Source organism: Amphiprion ocellaris, chromosome 5 (assembly GCF_022539595.1).
Source record: "Amphiprion ocellaris isolate individual 3 ecotype Okinawa chromosome 5, ASM2253959v1, whole genome shotgun sequence".
NCBI lineage: Eukaryota > Metazoa > Chordata > Actinopteri > Pomacentridae > Amphiprion > Amphiprion ocellaris.
Window position 1 is genome coordinate 27,897,068 of NC_072770.1, and position 27,267 is coordinate 27,924,334.

General features: G+C 42.5%; 1 protein-coding gene across 4 annotated transcripts in view; it reads left to right on the plus strand.

Moving 5' to 3' along the window:
- The first annotated feature begins 2,425 nt into the window (after nt 1–2,425).
- Nucleotides 2,426–27,267, plus strand: part of celsr2 (cadherin, EGF LAG seven-pass G-type receptor 2) — a 78,066-nt gene continuing 53,224 nt past the window's right edge. For 2 of the 4 annotated variants that reach the window (XM_023278896.3, XM_035952205.2), the window contains exon 1: nt 2,426–6,274. In XM_023278896.3, coding sequence (XP_023134664.2) covers nt 2,734–6,274 — 3,541 coding nt within the window. In that variant the 5' untranslated portion in view covers nt 2,426–2,733. The remainder of the gene's footprint in view (nt 6,275–27,267) is intronic. The other 2 variants (XM_023278897.3, XM_035952206.2) reach the window with 1 other exon arrangement.

Genomic DNA, 27,267 nt, shown 5'->3' on the forward strand with positions numbered 1-27,267 from the left:
CCATCCACTCATTAGTTCTTTAACAACCCAAGTTTATTTGTAAGAGAAGGGATCGAGCTGCTATCTTTTGTTTCTTTCGTTCCTCTTGTTTTCGGGAAGTTTAGCGTAGTTTTGTTTGTTTTGACTTCAGCTCATCCATACTTTTAGTTTGTTTAATACAACCTTTGTTTATATTCGCTTTTGGAAAATAAATTATTGATTTCGTTGGAAAAATCTGTGGTGTGTGCTGCTTGAGGCCCCAACAGGATGACATTTTCATGTTACATTCACTGACGCCTAGGCTGGGTGTAACATGAATTGGGGGCTCGTCCGTTGTTTTTTTTCGCTTAGTGTTACGCTTAGTTAGGTGAGTATTTTTTCGTGGTTGGCATTTTTCTGTGTGTGGGAGGAATTATGGGGGAGAATGGCTGATTTCTCCATTGATGAGTTGATAGTCCTTCGTGGGAAAAATTTGACAACTGTAGGAAGACAGACTTATTAATTATTGCTGGTCATTTTAATCTTGGTGTGTCTGCTAATGCCCGCAAAGCAGAGATGCAGACTGTCTTGGCTCAACAGCTGGTGGACACAGATGTGCTTCCTGCTAGAGCTGGCAGAGTAAGACGCCACTGCAGGTGGATGCAGCGGGGCCTGAGGTTCCCGGTGAATCCCCTGCTGGTCTGGATCACAAACCGGCCGCTGGTTCTCTGGTAGGTTTGGCTACAGAGGATCTCCGCCTAACTCTGGCAATTAAAGAAGCTGAGGTGAGAAACCGACAGCTGGAAGTGCAGGCGATGCATCTCCGCATCCGAGCTCTGGAACTGGAGCGAGACCAGCCTGCAGCTCACCCGTCAGTGTCCAGTCAAAGTGCTGCATCCGTGTCATCAGGTGGGTTTGACATGAGCACATTGCATTAGTTCCTCCGTTTCGTGAATCTGAAGTCGATTCTTATTTCAGCGCTTTTGAGCGCATAGCCGCTACTTTTGGTCCTTGTTGCTGCAGTGCAAACTTGTTGGTAAAGCGCAAGAGGTCTGTGCTAGTCTGTCTATAGAGCAGAGTTTAGATTACGACACTGAAAAAAGCTGTGCTGCAGGCCTATGAACTCGTTCCTGAGGCATATAGGCAAAAATTTAGAAATCGTGAAAAAAATGCCAACCAGACCTACGTAGAGTTTGTGCATGTAGTTCTGGCTGGAGTGAAAAACTGTGAGGCATATCTGGATGATGTAGTGGCTTATTCCTCCACATGGTCAGAGCATCTGAAGACACTATCTGAGATATTTAGTCGTTTAGGAGAGGCACCTCTCACTCTTAACCTCACAAAATGTGAATTTGGGAAAGGAACTGTGACTTATCTGGGGAAACAGGTGGGGGGGGGGGGGCACATTTCGATAGATTTTTATTTACTTTGTACGTGATTTTTCTCATCTGTAGATATTGTATTCTGCTATTGAAAATATTTTTCTAAGCCCCAAATTTGTTTTTTAATTGTTGTGTCACTTTTTCTGCCTCTTTCTCACCATTAGTCATAAAAGTTCTCAACAAAAAATGAGGTGAACAACTACTGCTTGAACTTTGCAGTAAAGATAATCTATTGTTTTAGTTTTAACTGGGGCATAAAAAGAGGCCTAATCATTCATGCAACACAACATGCATCTGAATTTCCTGAAATGCAAATGTGACCATGGAAATCCTTGCAGTGAGCTGATGAGCAGCCTGACTGAGCTGGTAAGAACCTGCTTTGTTTTTCTGGCTGTGAAGCTGCAGTTTGTCCTGCAGGTGTCAGTGACACTCAGAACATCAGCTGAGCTCCAAGTTTCAAAACTGCTTCAGAGTTTTTAATGCAAGCTTGCACTGGCCTGTACTCATCCCAAGTGTATTTATGTGTTTATGTCTTGTCTTATGGTAATAGTTTGAAGTATTTCATGTTGAAGCATATGACAAGGCCTGATTTCTGCTAAAATGCTTTGTTTTTTTTCTAATTTTGCAGTAGGATTTGAATGAAATGGATAAAATTCTGAATTAAAAAACAGCACATACAAAATTGGGCCAGTGAATACAAATTACTTAAAATCAGTTTAACTGTAGACCTACAGTTTTCTTTTTTTATTTGATTTTGAACAAAGACAACCAATGAGCCTTGATTTAGGTCAAAAGGTCACTTGAAACCTATAATTTGAAGAATTCTTGCGGGTAATTGTGGGCTCGCTGCCATTGATTAGTAGATAATTGCTGCAAAAAGCAACACAGACTTGACATTCAAATATGGTATGAAGTAATCTAATTAAATACAGCGTTGACAAGAGAATATCTTCTCCTTGAAACCTTTAGGAAGTTACCATTTATCTTACGTGTTTTTGTCAGGTTCTCAGACCTCTAGCAGAGCTGCTCTCTCTCTCTCTCTCTCTCTCTCTCTCTCTCAGGTTTATGATAATGAGGAGCCTCAAGGCGCAGGAGGAGCAGGAGCCATTTTTACCATTCAAGCGGAGTTGCGCGTATGGTGCGGAGGTGTTGCTGCCGCTGCTGTTGTTGTTGTTGCCGGCGTGTGTGAGTGTGTGTGTGCGCGCATGTGAGAGCGACTCCGGCCAAGGTTACTGCGGGTTTATCTCCTAAAAAGCAGCCTGGAGAGAAGTGCGCCCGCTGAGAGCATGGCTGTTCTGCAACAAAGAGGAAAGTCACAGGCGGAAAGTTTAAAGAAATAAGGAGCAGCAGGATTTCCCACTCGGAGACTCGTCGGAACACGCACTGAGGAGCGATGCACTTCGTTAAATGGGATTTGTTGCTCATATTGTGGTGGTGTAAACTGGTTTCGCTGGTGCATTGTTTCACTGTTCACGTCGGTGAGGATGCGGGGCCAATGACGGCGGTGGCCGGCGTGGAGCGTGGCGCACGGTGCGCTTTGGATCAGGTCCTCGCTCCAAGGTTCACGGAGCGGTTCCTGGAGACGGACGCGGCGGCGGGCTCTGTGTTTGTGTCGGACTCGATAAAGTGCGTCTCGCTGCGCTCCAACCCCTTCACCGTGTACACTGTGGCGGACTGCACGGACTCCGGCCACCGGCACCTCCTGACCAGCCAGTACGACGTGTATGTCCACGGCAGGAACTGTTCACACACGCGTAAATGGAAACCTCAGTGGGACATGGAGGTCCTCAGTTTGCTCAGCGCTCACAGCCGCCACCGCTCAGAGTGCCACCAGGCGCACTCCGCTTTATTTCCAGTGGGAGGTCTGCTGCCTGGAACCCCCGTCCGCTGCAAAGTCACCAACAGCCGTGAGTTTTACTTCTCTGAGGGGAACTTGTTTGTGTCTGAGACGCTGTGCTGGAGGCAGGACACCCTCCTGGAGCTGGACCTGCTGTGTGATGTGCTCACAGGAGAGGGGCTGGATGTTAAAGTCTCCCCCATCGCCATCCACTGGCGTGTGGGGCAGGGTCAGTTCAGGCAGGGCCACCTGGAGAAACTGTTAGAAAAGGCAGCTCAGACTGATTCAGGGATTGTGAGCAGGAGGAGGAGAAGCATCAACAGCAGCCCCCAGTTTCAGCCCCCCATGTACCAAGTGTCTGTGGCAGAGAATCAGCCAGCTGGGACTTCTGTTGTTGTTTTGAAAGCAGTGGATGCGGATGAGGGGGAGGCAGGCAGGCTGGAGTATTTCATAGAGGCTCTCTTTGATAGCCGCTCTAACAATCTTTTTGCCGTGGACCCGGCCAGTGGTGTTGTGTCCACTGTGGAGGTACTGGACCGGGAAACAAAAGACACACACGTGTTTCGTGTGACCGCAGTTGACCACGGCACGCCTCGACGTACAGCCATGGCCACACTCACTATCACAGTCAGTGACACTAATGATCACGACCCCGTGTTTGAGCAGCAAGATTACAAGGAAAGCATCAGGGAGAACCTGGAAATAGGCTATGAGGTGTTAACGGTGAGGGCCACAGATGGGGACGCCCCAGTTAATGGGAACATCCTTTATCACATCCTTAACAGTAATGGGACCAATGATGTGTTTGAGATTGATTCGAGGTCTGGTGTGATCCGTACGAAAGGCCTGGTGGACAGGGAGGAGGTGGAAGCGTATATGCTGTTAGTGGAGGCAAATGACCAAGGTCGTGACCCGGGGCCCCGCAGCGCCACAGCTACTGTCCACATTGTGGTGGAGGATGACAACGATAATGCTCCTCAGTTCAGTGAGAAACGCTATGTGGTCCAGGTGCCGGAGGACATGACCCCCAACAGTGAGATCCTGCAGGTCACCGCCACAGACCAGGACCGAGGGAGCAACGCTGTCGTTCACTTCAGCATCATGAGCGGAAACACACGTGGACAGTTTTACATTGATGCTCAGACAGGTAAAATGGACCTGGTGAGCCACCTGGATTATGAGGCCAACAAAGAATACACGCTAAGAATCAGAGCTCAGGATGGAGGCCGCCCCCCGCTGTCCAACATCAGCGGCCTGGTTACGGTGCAGGTGCTGGATGTTAATGACAATGCCCCCATTTTCGTCAGCACCCCGTTCCAGGCCACGGTGCTGGAAAATGTGCCGCTGGGTTACTCCATCATCCACATCCAAGCTGTGGATGCAGACTCTGGAGACAATTCCAGGCTGGAGTATCGTCTCACTGAAACCACGCCAAACTTCCCCTTCGCCATCAATAACGGCACGGGGTGGATTGTAGTGGCGGCTGAGCTGGACAGGGAGAGCGTAGATTTTTACAACTTTGGAGTGGAGGCCCGCGATCACGGCTACCCTGTCATGTCATCTTCAGCCAGCATAAGCATGACGATTCTCGACGTCAACGACAACAACCCCGAGTTCACTCAGAAGGCGTATTACATGCGACTGAATGAGGATGCAGCCGTGGGGACCAGCGTGGTGACGGTGTCAGCCGTGGACCAGGACATCAACAGCGTGGTGACCTATCAGATATCCAGCGGAAACACACGCAACAGATTCTCCATCACGAGTCAGAGCGGCGGCGGCCTCATCACGCTGGCTCTGCCTCTGGACTACAAACTGGAGCGCCAGTACGTCCTCACTGTCACTGCCAGCGACGGCACCCGCTTTGACACCGCTAAGGTGTTTGTTAATGTCACTGATGCCAACACACACCGGCCTGTGTTTCAGAGCTCACATTACACCGTCAACATCAACGAGGACAGGCCTGTGGGCACCACTGTGGTTGTAATAAGCGCCACAGATGAGGACACAGGTGAGAACGCACGCATCACCTACTTCATGGACGACAGCATCCCTCAGTTTGACATCGATCCAGACTCGGGCGCTGTCACCACCCAGATGGAGCTGGACTATGAGGACCAGGTTTCTTACACGCTGGCCATCACTGCTCGGGATAACGGCATCCCACAGAAGTCTGACACAACCTACCTGGAGATATTAGTGAATGATGTTAATGACAACTCCCCCCGTTTCCTCAGAGACCACTATGTGGGCTCGGTGATGGAGGATGTACCAGTATTCACCAGCGTGGTCCAGGTTTCTGCCATCGATAGAGACTCAGGGCTCAACGGCCGTGTCTTCTACACTTTCCAGGGCGGTGAGGACGGGGATGGGGACTTCATAATCGAGTCCACCTCTGGCATCGTTCGCACGCTGCGCAGACTAGACAGAGAAAATGTTCCTGTTTACAGCCTGCAGGCCTTCGCTGTAGATAAAGGCGTTCCTGCTCTGAAAACACCAGTAAACATTCAAGTAACAATCCTGGATGTGAATGACAACCCTCCTGTGTTTGAGAAAGATGAGTTTGACATCATGGTGGAGGAAAACAGCCCCATAGGCCTTGTGGTTGCATACATATCAGCTACGGATCCGGATGAAGGCAGCAATGCACAAATTATGTATCAGATAGTGGAGGGAAACATCCCAGAGGTGTTTCAGCTGGATATCTTCTCTGGAGAGCTGACTGCATTAATAGACCTGGACTACGAGTCGAGGTCCGAGTATGTTATAGTGGTCCAGGCCACCTCCGCCCCTCTGGTCAGCAGAGCCACTGTCCACATAAAACTGGTCGACAAGAACGACAACGTGCCCGTGCTGAAAAACTTCCAGATCATCTTCAACAATTATGTGACCGACAAATCGAGCAGCTTCCCCACAGGAGTGATCGGACGCATCCCAGCCTTCGACCCTGATGTCTCAGATCAGCTCCACTACAGCTTTGAGGTGGGAAATGAGCTGAACCTGGTGCTCCTGAACCAAAGCACGGGGGAGATCCAGCTGAGCCAGGCCCTGGATAACAACCGGCCCCTGGAGGCCTCCATGAGGATCTCTGTGTCAGGTGAGGCTGTTAAATAACCCTCTGTAATTGCAGACTCCACCCAGTGAGTGAGAAAGAGTGCAGCAGTAGGAGGCTCACTGAGGTATATTCCTACTCTATTTCCATTACCGTGTCCTATCTCTTCATTTACATTTTCGCTTCACTTCACTGGCTAATGGAAGTGATGACGACATAAATATGTCTTTCTTGGCTCCAGTATTCCAGAGTGATTTTCTTATAATAGAAATATTCATGAAGGAGGATTATTATTCACTGCAGGATATTTGTAAGCCACTCACTCCACAAAAAAATCACTTAGGGTACCAAGTCACAAAGATGTATTTAAGCATTTAAATTCTTGTTATTCTTGGTTAATTGTTTAAATTTAAAGGGTGGCTGGGTGCAGTAGTGTTTTTTTGGACCCCTCATTAAGGCGCCTACTTCTTCACACAAGCCTGATTTAGCTCCGTCTATTGTCAAGATTTAAATGGCTGTTTGTCTGAGCATGTCTGCATCCTGTGGGATCCACACTCCAGTGGGCAGGCTGATCATACCCCATAATTACCCACCGTACCCCCAGTCCCACATACAATGATAGACCTAATTCAATTATGCTAGATTTCTATAGCTTGTTTGGAGTCAGAATGAGGAGTAGATGTGCTTTAAGTGTTGTACTGTATGGCAAGCCTCTTGTTTTTGCTTATAATTTGACAGTGACTGAAATGTAATAGTTGTCAGCAGCTCAGGATTGTGCTAGGCTGATGCTGTGAGTGTGATGGTGCTTTTTAGTCCTTTTTTAATATGGGAAAAAAAGGATCATGAAGGTCTAAACCAAGCTTAAGACTTCTTGGCTGTTCTTTTCACTGCTGCTTTTCTTTCTTATCCTGCATGTCTTGAACCGCCGGTGTTCCTTGCACCTTTAATTTTGCACGCCAGCACAATTTGCAGAGTTTTATTTGCTCCTAAAATGCGACAGGACTTGATCTGCACCCACAGAGAGTGAGTGGGTGTACTGTTGGTTACCCTCTGTTGGAGCCTGTTTGACGCAGTGTGATTTGCCGTAAATCTGCCTTCTTTTTGACCTTGGTGCAACCTCAGAGAGAGGGGAGCGTTATTAAGAGACTGGACATCAAGGTTAAAGATGAAATCAGATACTTAACAAGAAGAGGGAGGATTAGGACTGGTAGAGGCGTTAGGGGTGTGCTCGATGCCAGAGAAAGTGTAGATTCAGTGACTGACGGGGCTAAGTGCATTCCTGCTTGATGATGAGTTGACACTGAGGAGTAGATACTGTATGGTTAGCGTGGGTAGTCGTTATAATAGATTGGAGCTGAGCTTTGGCTCTCTGGAGAACAATAGTGAGCCGTCGATTCGGGGGCAGGCGCTGGAGCTCATACCAGGCTGTGGTTGGGGGCAACAGCTGTGACTCCACCGAGGACCAATTAGAGGCCGTGTCTCCCCGGCGCGTCCAGCACCTGCTGGGGTTTATGTGTCAGCACCCCTGCAGGAGACAGAAGGAGATGGAGGGAGGCAGGAGGATGGAGGGGGGGTATGAAGGAGTGGAGGCTTAGGTTGTGCAAACCGGGTACATGGAGGAGAATACAGTAGTACTGTAAGAGAGCAGAAAAGTCATTAGGCAGGAGCTGTTAGAGGAGGAGATGGGGTACAAAGATGAGCTCCTTCTATAGATGCTGTTGCTGACCCCAATATTCAAAGGCTTCTCCCTCTAGGGACCTCCCAAGTCTTCCCATTATCTTTCTCTTTATGCTGCCGTTTAGGAGGCCCCTTATGATGGACGATTTTTGATGGGCTCTTTTGTATGTTGTTGGACTGTGATTAACATCTTTTCTGAGCACTGCTCTTCATACTGAAATGGATGTAATGGTTCAAATGTGGCCACACGTTTTAAGTTTAAAGCGTCTGATATATGGTAGCTTTAGGACGCTACTCTTAAAATAATCCACAGATTATGATGATCCTCTTAAAATTGAAATTGGTAAAAAAAATCCATTGCATCGCTGCAACTCACTCGCATACATTTTTTAGATAAAGTTGAATCTCACTTTGGTTTAAAAATCTTCCAAATATGATGTAAAATCTTTAACTTCACCTCCGTTTGGATTGTCTTTGAATAATCTGGAAAGTAAATGCTACTCATTCTGTTAATCCTTATACTCTAACTAAATAAACATGAACTAAATAATCGTCTTAAGTTATTATGCTGATAGTGTTTATGGAGAAGCCCACACGGTTCTTAGTCAACTGGATAATCTGAACTGGGTATAAAAGCAACATGAACATATGTAAAATGATTTTTTTAATCTGCATTTTCACCACATAAATGTTAATGCTTAATTATAGCTAGTCAGGTTAGTCATAGTGTGGTAAAACAAATATGATCTAATTTTGATGAGCATTTGTGCTACACATATAATGTCCAAGTTGTCCAATGTCACCATACTTTAGTATTTTATCTGCCCAGATGTCCACTGTCAAACAAATAAACTAGAGAGGTAATTAACAAACATCATGCTACTTGATGCTACCAATAAAAATTGACTGATATTTAGTCAAGCAATTCATTTTTACTTGAATTAGTTTGAAATTAAAGTTAAATGTTGTAGCTGATCTATGTCAGTACTACAGTCTGAGTGAAACAAGTTCTTGCACAATAAACAGGAAAAGAGCTGTGAAATCCATTTGTTGGCTTGTCAAACATGCCAACACCAATTTACAACTAATAGAGGCATAAAATGAACAGGAAAGGACATTTGATTCATTGATCACATTTCTTTGTACAACAGTTATTCAGCGACTAAAATGTCATGACCCTAATGGAGAACTGAGAAGGACTACTTTTACAGACAGAAGCAAACATTCACTTGCTACGATCAGTTCAGAGGCTTCAGTATTCCTAGTATGGGTTTCTTGATGATTTGGGTAAGACGATTAGTGAAGAAATGAACATTTTTCTGCAGAGAATAGTGCTCATTGCTATTCAAATTGCCTAGACAATCATTCAGAGCGATAAGCAGGCACTTCACAATATGTCTGACAATCACATAGCCCGGGGATCTTGTTGCCTTATTGTGTGCTGATTGTGTGCACTGGCATAAATTAGTAATTATAACCATTTAATTATGTTGGCCTGTTAAGGAGTCAGATTTACGGCAGTGATGTGCAGGTACTGGGCCTGTTTCCACTCTGAGAGACTCACAATAAACTCATATCAGCATTATCCCTGACATGGTGGATTTCAGGTTTGAGGGATTTATTGAATCAACATTTTCTGCCAGGCTGACGACAAAAGTGGTACACGATCTTAGGGTATTTCATCTGGTGTCACTCCTGTGTTGGGAGGAGGATTCTGGTCACACTGCAGGGTGAGAGGCAGGTTGTCATCTGTGGGATTAGATTTTCTGCATCTGTATCCTGAGATCTGTCAGACCAGTGTTGACATACTCGGGGGCTCATCTACTGTTCCCAGGCAAGCGTGAGCCTGCATAAATAGGTGTTTGCATTTGATGGCAGACATTTTTCCCTCTGGTTTTCTTTCATCTGTAAAGCCCCGTTAATTTTCATCTAGAAAGTGTAGCTAATCATTATCCCTCATTTTGGAACATGTTATTATGCTTGGAATTTTGAATGTGAGGCCTATTTGTAGTGTATTCTGTAGTTTTGTCCCTATTATGTTGCGCATTTCTTGCACTATTAAGTGGTTCTTGTAGGAGTGGTACAGAAAGACTGTGATGCAAAAACATGATAGACCTCGTCCCCGCTGCACCACCAGGACAGGACACGTTGTCCTTTTTAATCGTATTCTGAGTGCAAGCCAATATTCTGCCCCCCATGCTCACTTTGAAAACGCCAGTGCAGAAACTTAACAAACACGCCTCTATGACTAATGACGGCAGCTTGATTCAGCTCACATCACACTGCAGGTTGTACAGACGCTCAAGTTTCAGGGCGGAGAGCAGGTATTTTCTCTCTGTGGTCACGGTTGGGGGCGGCTTTAAAGTTTCAAGTGTGAGTCTGAAGTGGCTGTTGATGCTCCAAGTTTAACCCTCTGAACCCCGAGAAGTTTTTGGCAGTTTTTTTTTTTTATTCCTGACTACTTTTTAAACACTGTAGGCTCTTTTTTTTTTTTTTTTTTTTTTTTACACCAATATAAATTCCCGAACTTGTATGAAAGCAGCACAGCCATGGCTGGATTAACAGAGGACTGAAAAATGTCTTCTGTGCAGTAGGACACAGTTATGTCACAAATCATTAAAAGAAATAAAACAGAGAAAGTTGATATTCTTTGATTATTTACTTAACAAGAATTTTAAAAATCTGTACAACAATTTACAACATTTTTGCAAACAATCGCAGGTGCTACCAATACTGGGAAAAAAGTGACTCTACAGGCTATAAATATTTTATAACTTCCATTTTTTATTTTGTTTCCATACTTGTCCAGTTGCACCAAAAGTTCCTGAATTTCTGTTGCTTAACTGTTGGTTGTAGTTGAGTGAATCATTGCTTCACAGTTGTGAGAGGGAGTGCAGAATTTTTAGTATTTTAAACAATAAGTCTATCGCAAATGCTCTATTTTTTGTGAATATTTAAATGAGATGTGCAGAGTGAAGGGATTTCGTGAAATATCACAATGTTAAGCTTTGATGAGTTGTTCGAGGACAGTTGGAAAGTTGAAAATCCAGCAATTCTTTGTGCTTTTACAGTTTCTGGCTCTGATAAATGGTCTTATTCTGTTTATTAAAGACAACATACCTTTCAAACCCGCCAGCGGGTTCTGGAGTTCAGAGGGTTAAACTACTTCGTTGTCAAACTCGTGTGAGCCAAACTTGCTGGCATTCGGCCCAACTAACTGGGGCAGACAGCAAACATGCTTGTATGATTCTAGTTTTCTGTATAAAGATTATTTTGCATTTTTCTGAATAAAATATTTAGAGGCTCAGATTAAGACAAGATAAAAAAGTGATGAGATGAGAAAAAAAGTTTGAATTCTCTTTGGCTTTTCGTGTGTTTTTAGTTTGTCACCCTGGCATAAGATAAAGCTACAGGACTGGAATTTTAATGGTGGAGACTCTCTGTTCCATCACATACTATATAGGAGCCAAGACATTCACTGGCAGCGTAATTTCATTAGAATCTATTAAACCTTTAAGCTGTCTGTGGAGGGACTTTCTCAGGGGGTTGTCTTCTGTAACATTAGCCCATCAAGCTGCACAAATCTGCTATAGCTGTGTGTGTGTGTGTGTGTGTGTGTGTGTGTGTGTGTGTGTGTGCGTGTGTGCGTGCGTGTGTGCGTGCGTGCGTGCGTGCGTGCGTGTGTGGCCTCCAACAGCTGGACCACTCTGATTACTTTTCTGCTCACTGTCATGTAATTATTTCACTCAAGCGGAGCGTACCTTGGATTTCTATGTTCTTTATGGTTGATAAATTTCTGTTTTCCTTCTGCCTGATTCATAAGATTCAAAGTCACAGCTTGCAATGCTCAACCATGTTTTGTGTGTCCAGAGTCATCGGTAATTCACCCCTTTCATTCTTGGTGGCTCCCTGGATGGCGTTAGTCACACTCGCAGGCTTGCGTGGAATGTTTGTAGCACTGTTTCTCTTCTTCTATTTTATGCCTTTAACATCACCTATCACCTTGATCCTGTTTCTCTTTCCCTCTTTTTGTTTGCCTGTCACCATTCCCCCATTTTTCTCCTATCTACCCGGGTCTATGGCTCTCACCCCTGCAACCTCCACTGTTCCCTCCCATCATTTCGAGCTCCTCCACCCTCCCTCTTTATCCCTGATCCTCCCCCTCCTCTCTCTGTCTCTCCCTCCTTTGACTGTTGTCCCCCTCTCTCCCCTGTGAAAGGAAGAATGCCTAAGAGAAATGCTTTGTTAAGCACCCAGTTGTCATGGTGAACCCAGCAATGCCTGAGAAATTCCTTGTGGGTGGGGATGAGGGGTAAGGCCTCTTTTGTGGAGCGAAGATGGGGGGGAGGGGAGGCACATAAAGTTCTAAAGAGCAACTGTCCCCCTCTCCCTCTTTGCAGTGAAGCATGTAAGGCTTTCTGTGGACCTGCAATGCTCCGGGACTCGCTGACCTGTCCTCCCACCCCCCAGCAAACATTTTTACAGGACACACAGCAAAGTCAGCCGACACCTGACTGCAGATATAAAGTTTCCATCTGCTGTGCTTTTGAAGGATAAAGCCCAGTCTTGCATGTGACAGACTTCAGAGGCCGTCTGTTTTGAAAGCACCCGAGAGCCTAAAGCTGGCGGTGACATGATAGTGTCGTCTTTAAGCTCTCTGATTTGTGACACAGATGCGCTCAGAGGGTATCCGATGTCTCGCTGCCGGCATGTTTCTCAGCAGCGGAACATCCTCCTGCAGGCCCTCGCTGCTCCACGCTCGGCTGCATTGATGGTCCGGAGGGGCAGAGGTGGGGTGAAGGTACGGGTGAGGAGAGGAAGGGGGGAGGATGACATCATCTGTGTATTAGGAGGGGAGATCATGTTTGGGATTAGGGCTGGTGCATCGCTGGGGTGAGGCCTTGTAGCGCTTGCATATATCTTAGCGTTGTCCTGCATTGTCCTTGCTACCCCAGCAGACAATAGGAGTAAGCTCTGTCTGGAGTTGCCCCCCCTCCGTGTCTTTGTGTCCACTTGTTTGCCCCGGTGCTGGCTGTCCGCTTCAGGACAGTCTGACCAGGCCTGTTGTTTCATCCATGGATTACCCTATTTATTTACTGTACGGTCGGATGCAGACACTTGTTCGGTGAATCACATATTATGGGGCTGTTGCTAAAACTGAAGTACACCGATTCTCAATAAGAAGTTCTGTTTGTTGGAGATTATGTGGAAAGATTGTGGAGTAGCTCAGAGAGAAAAAATGAATGAAAATGATGATTAAAAATATATATCCGTATAGACAAAGCAGCAAAAATACAGGGTTATTAAAAAAGAATGAACTGATTTCATTACACACTATTTTAATAAGGAAAAGCAATAGAAAACTCCAGCCAGGTCACAAGTATTCTATTCACAATCAACTTTTATTTCCTGTCTTACAAATGTTCCATGTGGCCACCACCTGCAGCAGGGGCAACATCAATGCAATAAGAGAATTCCTCCCTGACGGAGCCTGTTAGGATTGATTCACTATTGGAACCAGGCTTACGTGGCCATTTGAGGAACTGCAATTTTTGTAAGACTTTGGTCATAAAAATGCAATTTTGACTAAACCAGCCAAACAAACAATTAAACTCTATGATACAAATCTACTTTTCTATAACCAATACAGTTAAATAACATCTATCTTGAATCCAGTTCAATTAAAGCATTTGAAAGATAACAGGAGGTGTTGGAGGAGTTCTGGTTTTATCAGGGAAACAAGGGCTGCTCTTGGACAATAACACAAAACACGTTCCCTCCCCTTGTGTATTGAAAATAATACCAGAGCTCCACTCGACTACAAAAATCATTACAAGAACACATGCTTCTCACACTGTGAATGTGACGGATTATGTTTATTTAACAGGCCGTTACCTTTACGCTACATTGCGCTCATTTAGTGTCGAACCAGCCCAGGATTTCACAGTGACCTGGTTTCGTATGCTTCGACTCTGCAGTTCAACCTGTCAACATTAGGCTGTTCGACACAAGGCTAAGAAGTGTGACTGGTAGAGGTGGTGAACCCTGGAGTGCAGCAGTTTAAGATGTTTCATCACTGTCCAATTTATATTAACAGTGACAGAAGAGCGCAGCACGAACTGAACAGATGGTTTCCTCATGAGTTAGTGCAGTCGTGTCATTGTGCTTTCACAGTTTGGTGGCGCTGAATGGATGAGTGACTATTTATACTGCTCACTTTGATGCAGGTGAATTCTTCCTCATTTGTAGCACGCTTGCTGTTTGGAAGTTTTCTGGCTTGTCTTTCCAAAAATACTTCAAATTGTCAGAATAAGTCAGTAATAAATGAGCCCTTATTGCTTTGAGCTGTTGTCTCCTGTGTTTTAAAGCATCACAATGAATGACAGATTTATTATTGTGCTGCTAAATGTTTAGTGTCCAATATCTATCAAATGGCTATTGGTATGTTTGAGCAACAGCCTCATGCTTGGTCACGTCTCTGCATGCTAATGTCTCTCTACTATTGCGCTGACAGCGGTTTTCCTTTTGATATGTAAATGTTTCGATTGGAGGAGCTCGGGTCCTTTTCTGCGGCTCTAAAGCAGCTTCGCTATAGAGGAGGAATCTGTGGAATGTCCTCTTGTTGGGGTTTTCAGATACAGCAGAAGAGTGTCATCAGGGGATGCTGTGGCAAAGTCCACAAATGAGTACGAATGGCCTCTCTCCAGCACAGTCAGCTGAATAGAGAGATCAGGAGAGGGGATTGTGGGTTTGCACTGACTCCTCTGGATTGAAATCCTTGGGCTGACATTGAGCTACACAAGCAGTTTTCATTATTGACTTCACAGGCGCTGTAGGAGCTGGATGTTGTTGTGGTTATCACTGATTCTATTTTCTATTGAATCGCTCTGCAGAAGGAGATAAACCAGCCAATTTTGCTGCTTTTTTTAAACCGATATTTCAGAAACAAGGTCAGGGACATATGAATATTTATTTAACCCGTATTTCTTTTTTTAATGAAACAAAGGGAGATGCATAAACATACACACTTTCACACAGTGGTGTTGAGAATTGCGACGCTCACTGGTAGTTTGTGTTACTTGACACAACGGCCTTAACATTGCTCAGATGCAGATAACAGTAAATCTGCTGCGTAGGAGTTTCAGCATGCTGTCCCTTCCCTCCCCTGAGAGACGGAGAGTTTCTGTTAAACATGAGCTGTTGGTGTTCGCTGTTGTTTTTCCCAACAATACACTTCTCAGTCTGGTGAGGAGCTTCATCCCAAATCAAACACAAAACTGCTTCAGTTTGCTGTCGGTGTCTGCTTTGGAAATTCCTCAAGCTGCAATTGTTAAGGAATGTTTTGATCGCTTGGAGGAAGCTGTTAGGATGTCCTCAGCCCCCACAGCGTGTTTTCCCCTCAAGGCTACTGATTCCTCAACTACTTTCATAAACAGTGTTTAAACTGGATTGCTTATCCGCATCTAGTGTCATTGTTTTGGCTATTTTAAAAATGCCATAAAAGATGCTTTGTTCATGTTGAAATCCAATGTCCCTGTTAACTGTTGATTTTTTTCTTCTTCTATCCACGTTACCCGATAACATCTCAAGCTTGGATGCACTGCAGGTTAGCTTAGCATAAAGACTGGAAACAAGGGGAAGCAGCAGATCAAACTTTGTTTAAAGACCAGAAATTTTTCCAAACAGCATCTCTAAAGCTCAGTAATTAACACTCTCTGTTTTCTTTGTTTAACCTGTACAAAAACTGAATTCTTTCACTGAGGAAGTCAAACAGCAAGTTGCTTTGTATGTTGCTGGTAATGTTGGGGGTTAAATGTAGGAGTCCACCGATTATCGTCTTGTTTTTTTGTTTTGTTTTTTTGCCAATTTCCGATACAATAAGTAAATTTGAAAATGTACCTCTCTGTCTTTAGTCACTCTGTGGTTTCAAGTTCATAGCACGATCTGATTGGTTACATGTGGTTCCAAATATTGGTTATTGATCTTCTTGAATGCACATGATATGTATTGGTTTTGGCTCTGAAAATAAAAAGTCGATTCCTAATTTAATTACATCAGATGGAGTTTACATTCACATATTGCATAAAGTTTGTGTTTTCATGCAAATGTTGGATATTTGTGGGACTGATTGGTGTAAATATCTAAAAAACAAACAAACAGTTCAGCAATTTAGATAGTACATGAAGATTTACTCGCTGATGCAGTGTAAATAAGGTGGTGGTGCTGAACCCTCTCCAGTCCTGGAGCTCTCTGCATTGAGTGTCATTGTTCAATAGCCGTTGCAACATCTACCTTATAATCGTAAGTTTAAACATAAATGTGTCTATTGTCACTTTAACTTGATGTTTCTTCACTGGGGGACTTGGGACTTGTGACCCCCGTCTTGGCTGTTGTAAAAGGAGCCTCGGTCTTTGCTGAGAAGATTTTCTTGGTTTGTGATGGCTAGATGTTGACGTGAGCGGCTGTTAGTGGGTGGAGGCCTGGCAGGAGTCGTTAGAGTATTTTATGCAGTGAGTGGCGGTGGGGGGGGTGTCAGCCTCGGCCGTTGCTCGTCTAGTTGGGGGTCAGGAAAGGGTGGGTGAATACGGGTAATGGGATGAAAAACCTGCACCCCCCTCCTTTAGCAATGCACAGCTTCCACCCCCCAACCAGCCATCAGTCTCCTTTCAGGCAGCAGTTGAGTGTGCTTCACCTCTCAGCTCTGTTTAATTCAAACAGGCCGATCCCCGGCCACATTTTACTGCATCGCTTTTGATCACCACAACCTGAGACTCCGGCTTTTAAATTAACTGGACACCAAACAGAGTGCTCTCAGCCTTAATGAAGGAGACACCGGATAAGCTTGATCTAATAGATGTTACACAGTTTAAACTCTGCCAGAGCGTTGAGCCTCAGAGCTCCGTCATCACGATAAACTTCTGTTGACTCCGTTTTCACCCACATCAGTGCTCATTAGCGCCGGTCCCGGACAGATTCTTTTTTTCTTTCTTCTTCACTGGAGGGTTAATTGAACCTCAGCTTGCTGGCTGGTATGAAGGAGGATTAAGTCTTTTGTCCTGCTGGGTGTATTCTGGTGCAGTGCATCTACACTCAGGTGGAACAAAATTATTAAAGTATGTTCACAACAATCACAAGGCAGAAGAGTCAAAAAATGACTTGTTAATGATGTTTTGTTATATAAGATGGTTGTAATCACATTTTGGCATTTTAATCAGTTATCTTCAATATAATAAGCCTGTATTTCACAAACAACGGCACAGGTGGAAGTTTGTGGTTACAGTTGTGGCTCTAGTCGTCTTTTGTAGTTTTAAACGACTTTCTCGGCCGTATCTGATTTTACTTAATTCACATTCAGTGGGCTCCATGTCTCAGCAAATATAAGTTTTAGTCTCTAACTGGCCGTAAACATCTCCAAATGACAACACAAGGAAGATGGTGGAAGAAAAACAGGTGAAATACAAAAAAATTGTCAACATACATGCAAGTCCAATTAATGATTAAATGTGACAACAGTCAGCTCAAAGGGCAAAGCAATTAATTCAAATTAAATAGATCTGTGTCCTGTTGGCGTCCCCACAGGGCCTGTGACTCTCAGGGCTGTGGTTTATTCGACCGATTGTGGTCAGTAAAATGTAACGCAACACTCCTGACAGTAATTTCACTATAGTAGCTTGTTAACACTGTTGTTATTGGGAATTCTTCCTGAGGGAAAAACAGCTGTTCTTACAGATTTTCAGACCTTACCTTATTGGGCTTAAAGATGAGAGACAGAAGTAAAGATTCTTGTGTTATGTAATGTTAGAAAAAAAGCTATTTATCAAATTTCTCATGAGAGCTCTACAGTTGTGAGAAGCAACCAGACTGCAGCAGTGGGACAAGGAATGAACACACAAACTATAATTGGTCATTAGGAATGATAGGATCACTGTGTTGTGCAATATGTGCACAGAATAGTAGCATTTTGTAGCTCCCTGTTGGCACTGGATTTGCGCTTTTGGTTCAGCATTGTTACTTATTTTGCATTTTCTCAGTTGTACAAATACAGAAGAGGCTGCATTGATTTTGATTTACATTCATTTTCAATAGTTAAGTCTTCTCTGCTACTGTTGATGTGGTGCTAAATTCTCCTTACTGTGTGTTTTCTGAATGTGCCTCATCTACCTGCAGCAGCAGTTTTAGTCCTGTTTATTTTTATACTACAAATATTTTACATTGTTATTCATTTTACAGGGTTGTTATCACTAGATATGGAAGATTTCACACAACTTATACTGTTAAAAGTAAATGTTTTTGTTAAATGACATCACAGAGTAAAATATGAGGACTTTTTCAAAGGGTTAAACCCTGCCTGATTGCTCTGAGAACGTCTGCTGTTAAATATTGAACTCAACATTTATGTTTCTTCTTGAGTTTGTCTTATCTTTTCCACTCAGTGAAGAAGTTTTTTTTTTACTGTAAAGTTGGTGCTTTGGAAAAGTTTCAAAGCTTAATTCTTGGCTGTTTGATAAATTCGATCCCAGATCTCATTATTCTGATGTGAACAACCAGCAAAACACACTGTAATGCTCTGCATGCTCATTTTGGAATCGTAAACTCATTAAAAACTTGTAAGTTTGCAGAGCAGCATCGCTGGTTGGAGCTGTAAAGGCTGTGGACTGCACAAGCCTTCACAAGCTTTATCCCTCCAAAGTGATTTTTAATTTATGATCTGCCTATTGATCTTTCAAATGGGACCCCAGCTTTGCGCTCTTTGATGTACTGAGTACTCGGTGCGTGCTGCACATACTGTAGTGCGCTGATGCTGAACAACTAAGACAAGCTCTGCTCAACCTCATTACCTTCTTACCCGGAGGTTTCCCCTGACGTGACACACTTCTACAGTGAAACACACAGCTGCCTCTGAGCCGCTCCGGATCACAGATTAAACGTGGCTGTGCTTGAGTGAGGCGTTCTTTATGTGCTACCATTAGACATGTGATGAATGGCTGTTTGAGAGAGCTGTTGGAGTGCAATTTTTTTATCGTCTCTCCACTGTCGTGATGATGAATGGTATTTTTATAGTAGGTCTAATGTCTTTCCCCTCCCCGCTCTAACTGGAAAGTGTTTTCATTGGTTCAGTGTTTAACCTGAACATCAGGAGGCGGAGCAGGCAGGTTTAAGAAATTCTATTAGTGAGCATCTGCACGGCTGAAGTACCTCTGAGCAAGTCACGGGGCCAATAAACAACCAAACTGTTGATTTTGTCTGTGTTTTAGAGGAATTTCAAGTTATTCATTAAGAATAAGAAACTTTTTATAATTTTACCAAACATTAAAATAGTGGTTCAAAGCTTAAAGATGGCTCCAGATTGGTTTTATGGACCTGTAATAGACTAATAGTTTGTTTATGCACTCATATTAACGTTTTGATCACAGACTTCCCTTTAGTAGTAGTAGAAATATTATATTTCATAATTGACATCTGATTTATTTTCCACAACAAAGAGCCTACAGCCATGCTCAATGTTCTGTGAGGCTGTAATGTGGGACAGTGGAGTTTTTACCTAATGGTAGCATCACATTGCTAACATGGTCACAGTGACAATGCTAACATGCTAATGCTAAACTGTTGTGAATTTTTCATGTTAAAGTGACCATTTTGATTGTGTTAGTTCTCTTGTTTTTGGCAATACATGTAACTGCTTCCAGAGGCAGCAATTGTACTTTTGTTTTTATAAATAAGTCATCTTCTTTTGTTCTGTAGAATGGTCTGATGTACCTCAGCCGATGTGACTTGTATGTAGTTCTTTAACACCAATCACAATCATCTTTGGCAGAGCTAAGTTTAGGATGCAGTTTTGATGTTCCCTGAAAAAAGTGACATGAATTGTTTTGGTCAGACCATTCACACTCACTGTGGTGAGCACTGTCATTGAAATTCAGACAAAGTCCACCAAAAACTAGCAGGGCCAGGACGCCTTACTATGCAATATTTATCTTCACTAAAACTTGAAATTTTCAATATGGTTGGTTGAGGGAGGTGTCTGTCATTAAGGCAGTGAAGGGGATTTTGAAAACGGTGACATGAGAGTAGGAGGGGAAAAGCTGCATAAAATATCCTGCCAATAGCAAGCTTATACTGACAGTCTACATCTAGTGAGTCGAATTAGAAAGGAAATCATCATTCTGGCAGCGACTGCACTCTAATTTAATGCTGTGCAAAGCCTGACTCTTCTAATAGCAGGGCACAGGAAAGTAAGAGTATTTGGATATCCCAAAACATGTTAAAATCTGACCCAATAATGCCACTTTTTGTGTAAATAAACAGTTGAAGTCATTGAGGTTATGTGAGCTGAGTTTTTTTTAGTGCTTGCATTTCAGAGTTGCCTCCTTAAAACTCAGATTTTTAGAGCAAATTTAGTGGGGTTTTTTTTGGCTGAAATGTTGAGAACTTATCTGGTGTGTCTTTACAAGCTTTTCCCAAAATGAAGTGTACAGACATCAGGTGACCACAGTTTTTATCAGGTGTCTGCATTCAGGTCATCAGTAAATACAAACTCTACTGTTCAAAAATTTGGGGTCACTTAGAAATGTCCTTATTTTTGAAAGAAAAGCTGTTTGTTTTCAATGAAGATGACATTGAATTAATCATAAATACAGTCTAAACATTATTAATGTGGTAAATGACTATTGTACTTGGAAACAAATGATTTTTAATGGAATATCTACATAGGAGTATAGAAACCAGCAACCATCACTCCTGTGTTCTAATGCTACATTGTGTTAGCTGATCATGTTGAAAGGTTAATTGATGACTAGAAAACCCTTGTGCAATTATGTTAGCACTAGTGTGAGTTTTCATGGAAAACATGAAGTTATCTGGGTGACCCCAAACCTTTGAGTGGTAGTGTCCACAATATTAAATAGACAAAAAGCAAACATACAAGAATGGAGCCCAAGCTGCAGTTTGTTCTTCTTATCACGAGATACGTTTACTCAGTGCTATATTATTTACTATACCATATTATCTGTTACAGTAATTATCCTGAAACATTGCTTGCAGTTTGTCCACTGTGTTGAAGTGAAACATCACAACTTAACTAAACTGCTTGCTAAGCTCTCAGAGCACCATGTCCTGGTTTTAGTTAATGAGAGATGGTTTAATGCATCATTAGTTGTGGTCTGTGTGCGGCTGGCAGCAGGAACCTGCACTGATGCTGCGCTGAATCCTCTGTAGACTGGAGGAGGTTTGTGCTCAGCTCAGAAATCTTCAGGCCTCTGAAGGTGACACCTGCATGTACTCTGTCATTTTCTTTATAGAGGGCGTCTCCTGCAGTGAGACACAGATAATGTGTCCCTCCAATCATGGTGTCAGATCTGCAGCATTTGTAGCTTGTTGACCTCTCCGTCTCCTTCCATCTCACCGTTAAGTTTTTTTCTCCAACACATACAGAAACGGCTCTCAAATAAAAGCTTTGAAGAGAAGATGGTAAATAACTGATAATGTGTCACTTTGCAGCGCAGCTCTGAGGGGAGAGCTCAGAGTCGCTGTCTTGCTGCTGGGTGATGTCTCTGTCCCCAGTGATTTGCTCACACAGCCTTTCTGATCTCTATCCACCATGACTTTGTTGACATTTTCTGGGATTCAACTGGGAGATTTGATGGCAACTTGTGTTCTAATTAGGCCAGTCTCACCGATTTGTTCTCTCTCTTTGTCTCGGCCTCTCGCTCAGCAGTTTATTATCCCAGTTACTAGGAACCAGAGGAGGCTTAAGAAGAAATCCATATATCCTGACTGGAGGATGTTTCTTTTTAGCAAAACGCTCCATTCTAAGTGCTCTCTGTGTTCATATAGCATATTGTTTGTGGAAGATTCATTGTTCATAACTCTCATGACAGTTGAATAAGGGCTTCGGGAATATTTCATAAAGATAAAAGCTCTACATCTCCCTTCTGCAGCCTGCCAGCTGATAATGTATGTTCTCTGTGTGCAGACCTCAACCTCCAGTCAAACAAGGCCTGTCTGTTTCTCTGTAAATCATAATGAGCCAGCTTGTTTACATGCCTCAGTGTTTTTTTTATCCAGAGATGTTGTTCAAGATGTTTTGGCTCAGATAAAATGCCTGATTTCCTATTTAAAAATAAAAAGTTATCTTTGGAATATGTTGTTTATGCGGTAGATGATTCAGGTTTTTTAAAAAAGTGTTTCCACTGCCAGGTGAAAAATGTTGATGTACAACCTTAACCCTCGTGTCGTCCTGCGGATCAAAATTGACCCGTTTTAAAGTTTAAAAATGTGGAAAAATATATATTTCCATAGTGAAACTTCTGATGTCCACATTTTCAACATTTTTGGGAAATCTTTGAACATTTTTTGGTGGAAAAAAAATGTTAAAAATGTTTCTTAAGAACGTTCACATAAAAATCCGCTGGATTTTGGTTGATTTTTTTGAAGTTTTACTGATATATATGTAATCACTAGATATTTTTAGGAATTTTTTGGAAGGTTTTTATTCATTTTTTCAAAATATTTACTAGAATTTACTTGCCAAATTTGGGGGATTTTTTTTAAATAAAACTTTGAAAGGAAACTTTTAAGGAATTATTGGAATTTTCTTCCTGAAGGTTTTGCAAATTTTCAGAAATTTGGGGAATTTTTTTGCTGAGTTTTCAGATTTTTTTCAGACAAGGAAACAATATTTTTTGGTGCCCGTTAGTGAAGACAACAGGAGGGTTAAACCATAAACACAGCTTTGTTTTGTTTTGTTTCTGGTGCATTTTTATGCTTATTCAGCACTGCAGACTTATATCTGCCCACTGTGGAGCGCATCATTTTCTACCTGACTTAAAAGCACAGAATCTGCATGCTTTACTACTTCAAATGTACTGTCACCAAGTCTTGTGCTTTTCTTTAAATGCACTAATAGCGACTACAACGCTCTGCTCTCTGCTTGTATTGACGTATGGATCACCACCACCCACTCACGCACACACACACACACACACACACACACACACATACAATGCCATACACAGCCTTGGCAGCGCTGCAGCCACAGTGTGTGTTTAATCTTTTCCCTGGCGCCACTTCCTAGCTGAGAGCATTCCTGGCACCCAGAGGCCCAGAGGGGGTCGAGCTGTGGGCTCAAAGCAGTGTCACACTTCAGAGCTGGCACCTCGACTTGTTACCAACTAAGCATCCCCTCTTTTTTTCTTGCTCCTTTTCGGCCCAAAACGCTCCGCTTACCCTCGGTTTCTTGAGCGGAGGATCCTTCCGTGGAGAATGACCTCTTTGAACGATGGTCTGGTTCCTTTCAGAGGAGATTCTCCTCGCGCTCAGTTTCCCAGCGCTGCGTCTACCTCTGGAGCTGTGCCCGAGTCTCCGTCCAAGAATGTGAATTGGCAGAGGACATAATTAAGGCGATGTCTGTCCTTATATACGGACGACCCTTTAAGAGCCCCAGTTCATTGAGAGTTGTGTTTTCTCTAGCTACTGTTGCTTCAGTATCAATTCTTATATGACTTGAATAGATGAAGGGAAAAGTGGCTGAAGTACAAAGTAGATTGTTGTTTGCTCGCTGCTATCAGGTTAGAACGTTTGTCTGCAGTAAATAGAATGTGACTCATGATATATTACTACTGCTTTGATGTAAAGCAGCTTCATTTGTCTGCTTTAAACCTGTAATAATCATAAATACTGTCAGAATGAAGAGACAAAGTGTAGCAGCTACACTTCATTTCAATGGGACGCTTGTGTGTGTGCAAACATCTACCTGCAGCATTTTGTTTTTGTTTTTACAAATTATGAAAGCCATCTTAAGGTCATTAAGGTCACTGTGTAAATATGTGCAATTATTCACAAAATCAAACCATTTTCCCCTAATAATAGCGGTATAATTACTCATCTAATGGACAACACCATCAACAGAAAATCTGATAGGCAATCAATCATTCAAGGATTTTTTTTAAAGCAAAAACACTCCCAATTCTCTGCATCCAGATTCACAAATGTAGCCTTTTTATCGACTTCCTTATTCATTTATATCATAAAACACTGTCGTTTTGTTTTTTTGTGCTCGTGGTTGGAAAGAAATAGAAATGAAAAATATGTCTGAGAAATGTTTATGATTTTCTAACAATTTTGTAGATGAAGAATAAACAGATCAATCCATAACTAAAGCAATAAGTAGTTTCAGTCCTAAATGCAATTAGAATGAAGACTTGTAAATAATGCTACAATAATTTACAGATGGTGAAAGTAATTTTGGTAATGAGTTAATCATTTAAGCCACGACTCTGGGGAAATGCTCAGTATTTGTTACTTTCAGCCTCTGCTTGTCTTTGTTTTCCATCGTTGTAAATTTATTATCTTCTAGTTTTTGACACTCAGTCAGACAAAATAAACACTTGGAAGGCGTCTAAAAATTTTATTTTTCAAATTTTCACCATTTTGAAATGCGAAGCAGCCAATTGTGAACCAATGCATCAAAGGGAAGCAAGAAGTAAAACTAGCAGGTTTTGAGTCACCCTTTATATTTACCTTCTGACCCGTGGCAGAGTTTTTAACCACCGAGTTGGAAATGCTTCCTGAATGATCCAACAGTGGATCATGATCAGGAGTGTGACAAATAATGAAAGCAGTTCTTCGTTTTAGCTCTAGTTTTGAACTAGTCTTCCCTGAGAAAACCCAGACTGTGACTCGCACTGTCTTTGTGTTCTCTCCTCTCTTATGCGAGCATTTCCTTGTGTACACAGGTGTGTGTTTTGTGTGTGTGTGTGTTTACAGTAAAGTGTGAATTAGAGGAGCGACCCTGCTTGTGCCTGTCCTTTGATTTTTCCCCACTTCCTCTGCTAAGGCCCTGTATTATTACTGTGCTGGAAGCGCTTGACTGAAAGCTGAAGGATTAAAGCCGTGTCAAACATGCTTCTCTGTCTCACTTCCTCTATGACCCTCCCCTTCCCCCTCCCCCTTTTCCTCCCCCCTCCCTTGGCACTCTGTGTTTAAACTCGCCGGGTGCCAAAACAGGGATCTGGTAACTTTGGGCAGTGCTGTTTGTGTGAGTTCTGCTCGCAGGTTCTGCTCTCTGGCCGGCATCCAGACGCCCCGAACAAAGTGTCCCATTGATTATTTTGGAGGGAGAGGCCGAGGCCTGTTTTCATGACACATTTGATTTGATTAGACTTGTTTTGTGTTTGCTCTCGGGGCTACAGAAACCTGCAGGACAGTCAGACAGACAAAATGATGGTCACTGACCTTAAAGGTAGAATATGTAACATGTCTGCAATAAAATGTCTAAAGATAACCAGACTAATGTTATATATTTTGTTGATGTGCAGTTATATTATACCACGTTTTCAACAGTGTGCAAACTCAGAGAATCTGTAGTTTTGTAAAAATAACAATGCTGGGTTACCCCATGATTAAATTTGCCACATAATTGTAACTACAGTAGTGGACTCCAATCTAATAGTAAACTTTAACATTAAATCGGTTTACATTATTGTAACTTTTCAGTTAGAATGAAATGACATAATGGGAATAAACATGACTAAATGTAACATGATTGAAGCTTTATTATTTTATTGTTCAGTGAAAGCCACGCTGGCTCACTTTAATCACACAACCTTTCACTTTCCTAATAATAATAACAATCTTTTGATTAGAACTTGCACTTGTAATTAAATGGACACACTTTTTCCACCAACAACATTGAAAGCAAGTTAAAAGTGGCAAAATGCCAAAAGCATAATATTTACATTTTTTTTATTATTATTCATTGTGTAATCAACAAAAAATAGACATTAAAGGAGTTTTTTGCTCCTGTCCTTTAAATCGTGGCTCCTTGGTTACACAGATATATGCATTTTTGATTGTTGTACAAATGATTTATTTCTGATGAATTATCACAATTTTATACTTAGATCTAGTTAATTTTCCCAACAGAACCACATGTCACAGTTCAAGGACTGCCAGAAATTTTTAAAATCTGGTGATTCTTTCAGTTTTTATGGTTTCTGGCTTTGATAAATGTCATTATTTGGGGACTTATTTAAAGATAACATGCCTTAAAGGCTGCAGGTTTGTGGGTTCAATTTGGCTGTTAAAATAAGTGACTTCATAATCTATATAGAAATCATTTAAGGTGTTGAAGCTCCACCCACAGACAACATATAACTACTCACATGTCCTAATCTAACAGCTGGCTTTAGAATAAAGTAGAGTATGAACAGATAATGTGAATCCCAGTCTAGACCAATGCAGTGCAGACTGTTTTGTTGTGTAACTATGGGGCATGTTTGGCTCCTTGTCGCTGGGCAGAAAGTTCAATGATCCAGGTTAAGTTGTGCATTTGTCTCAGACTTTGTGTATCAGATAGATTTAGAGCAACCTTGAAGCTGCATCAGACAAAAACAACGTAGATTTTATGCTTGTTAGCAACATACTGGACTCCTCTGTGCGTTCTTTGCTTTGATCAAGGCCACTTTCATTATAATTTTACTCTTCACTGAGCAGCGCTCCAACTGTTCTTGTCAGAGACTTTCAGCTGATACGTGCTGATAAGCAGTTTCTTTTTATTGTAAATTTAGTTACAGTCGAAAAACAAGCAAGAACATAAGCTTAGCAAAGCCCTAAGTCAGTGTAAACATAGGTGGTGGTGTGTTTGCCATGCAGAGTCTAATCTCATGCACCATGATAAAACAGAATCATTTACATTTTATTTGCCAGCAGCAGTGTCTACATTACACATCAGACTTGGTGAATAAAAGCCGAACACGAGAATGAATGTAATGTACAAGCACGACTTACTGTACAATAGCACACTTGAAATCACTTGATGTCTGCATTCAGAGCCAAAGAATGGAATGTACAGAGGATAAAACATTAACAGGATCTGGTATCAAAGCAAGAGATTTGCTGAGCTGAGAAATGCTTTAACTAGTGAATCTGAGACTTAAGGATCCAGTATGGCATGTATAATGAAGTAGCATCTCTGCTTCCGGACAAAGAAAGCAAAGAATGAGCTGTGAATACAGGCGTGAAACTGCTGATTAGAAAGTTGGAGTGTATTGAAAGAAAACATGCACTTGTTCTCTCTTAGTCTTGGCTTGCATCCGTCATCTGTGCTGGCAGCAAACTGGAAAAACACCCGTCTGAGCCAAGAACATGAGTAAAAAGGTGTTATTACTATTATATTTATCAAAGGCTCATTTTATTCACAGTTGTGGATATTCCAGTTTTACACCATCCTTTTTTTTTTTTAGCTATTTTTACATTTACAGTGAACAACATGTTGCTGATCTGTGTAAACTTGTGACCCACCGAGCTCAGTGTTAGAGTAGCAGCTGTTTAAACCGTCCAGCATCCACCTGCATCCACCTGCA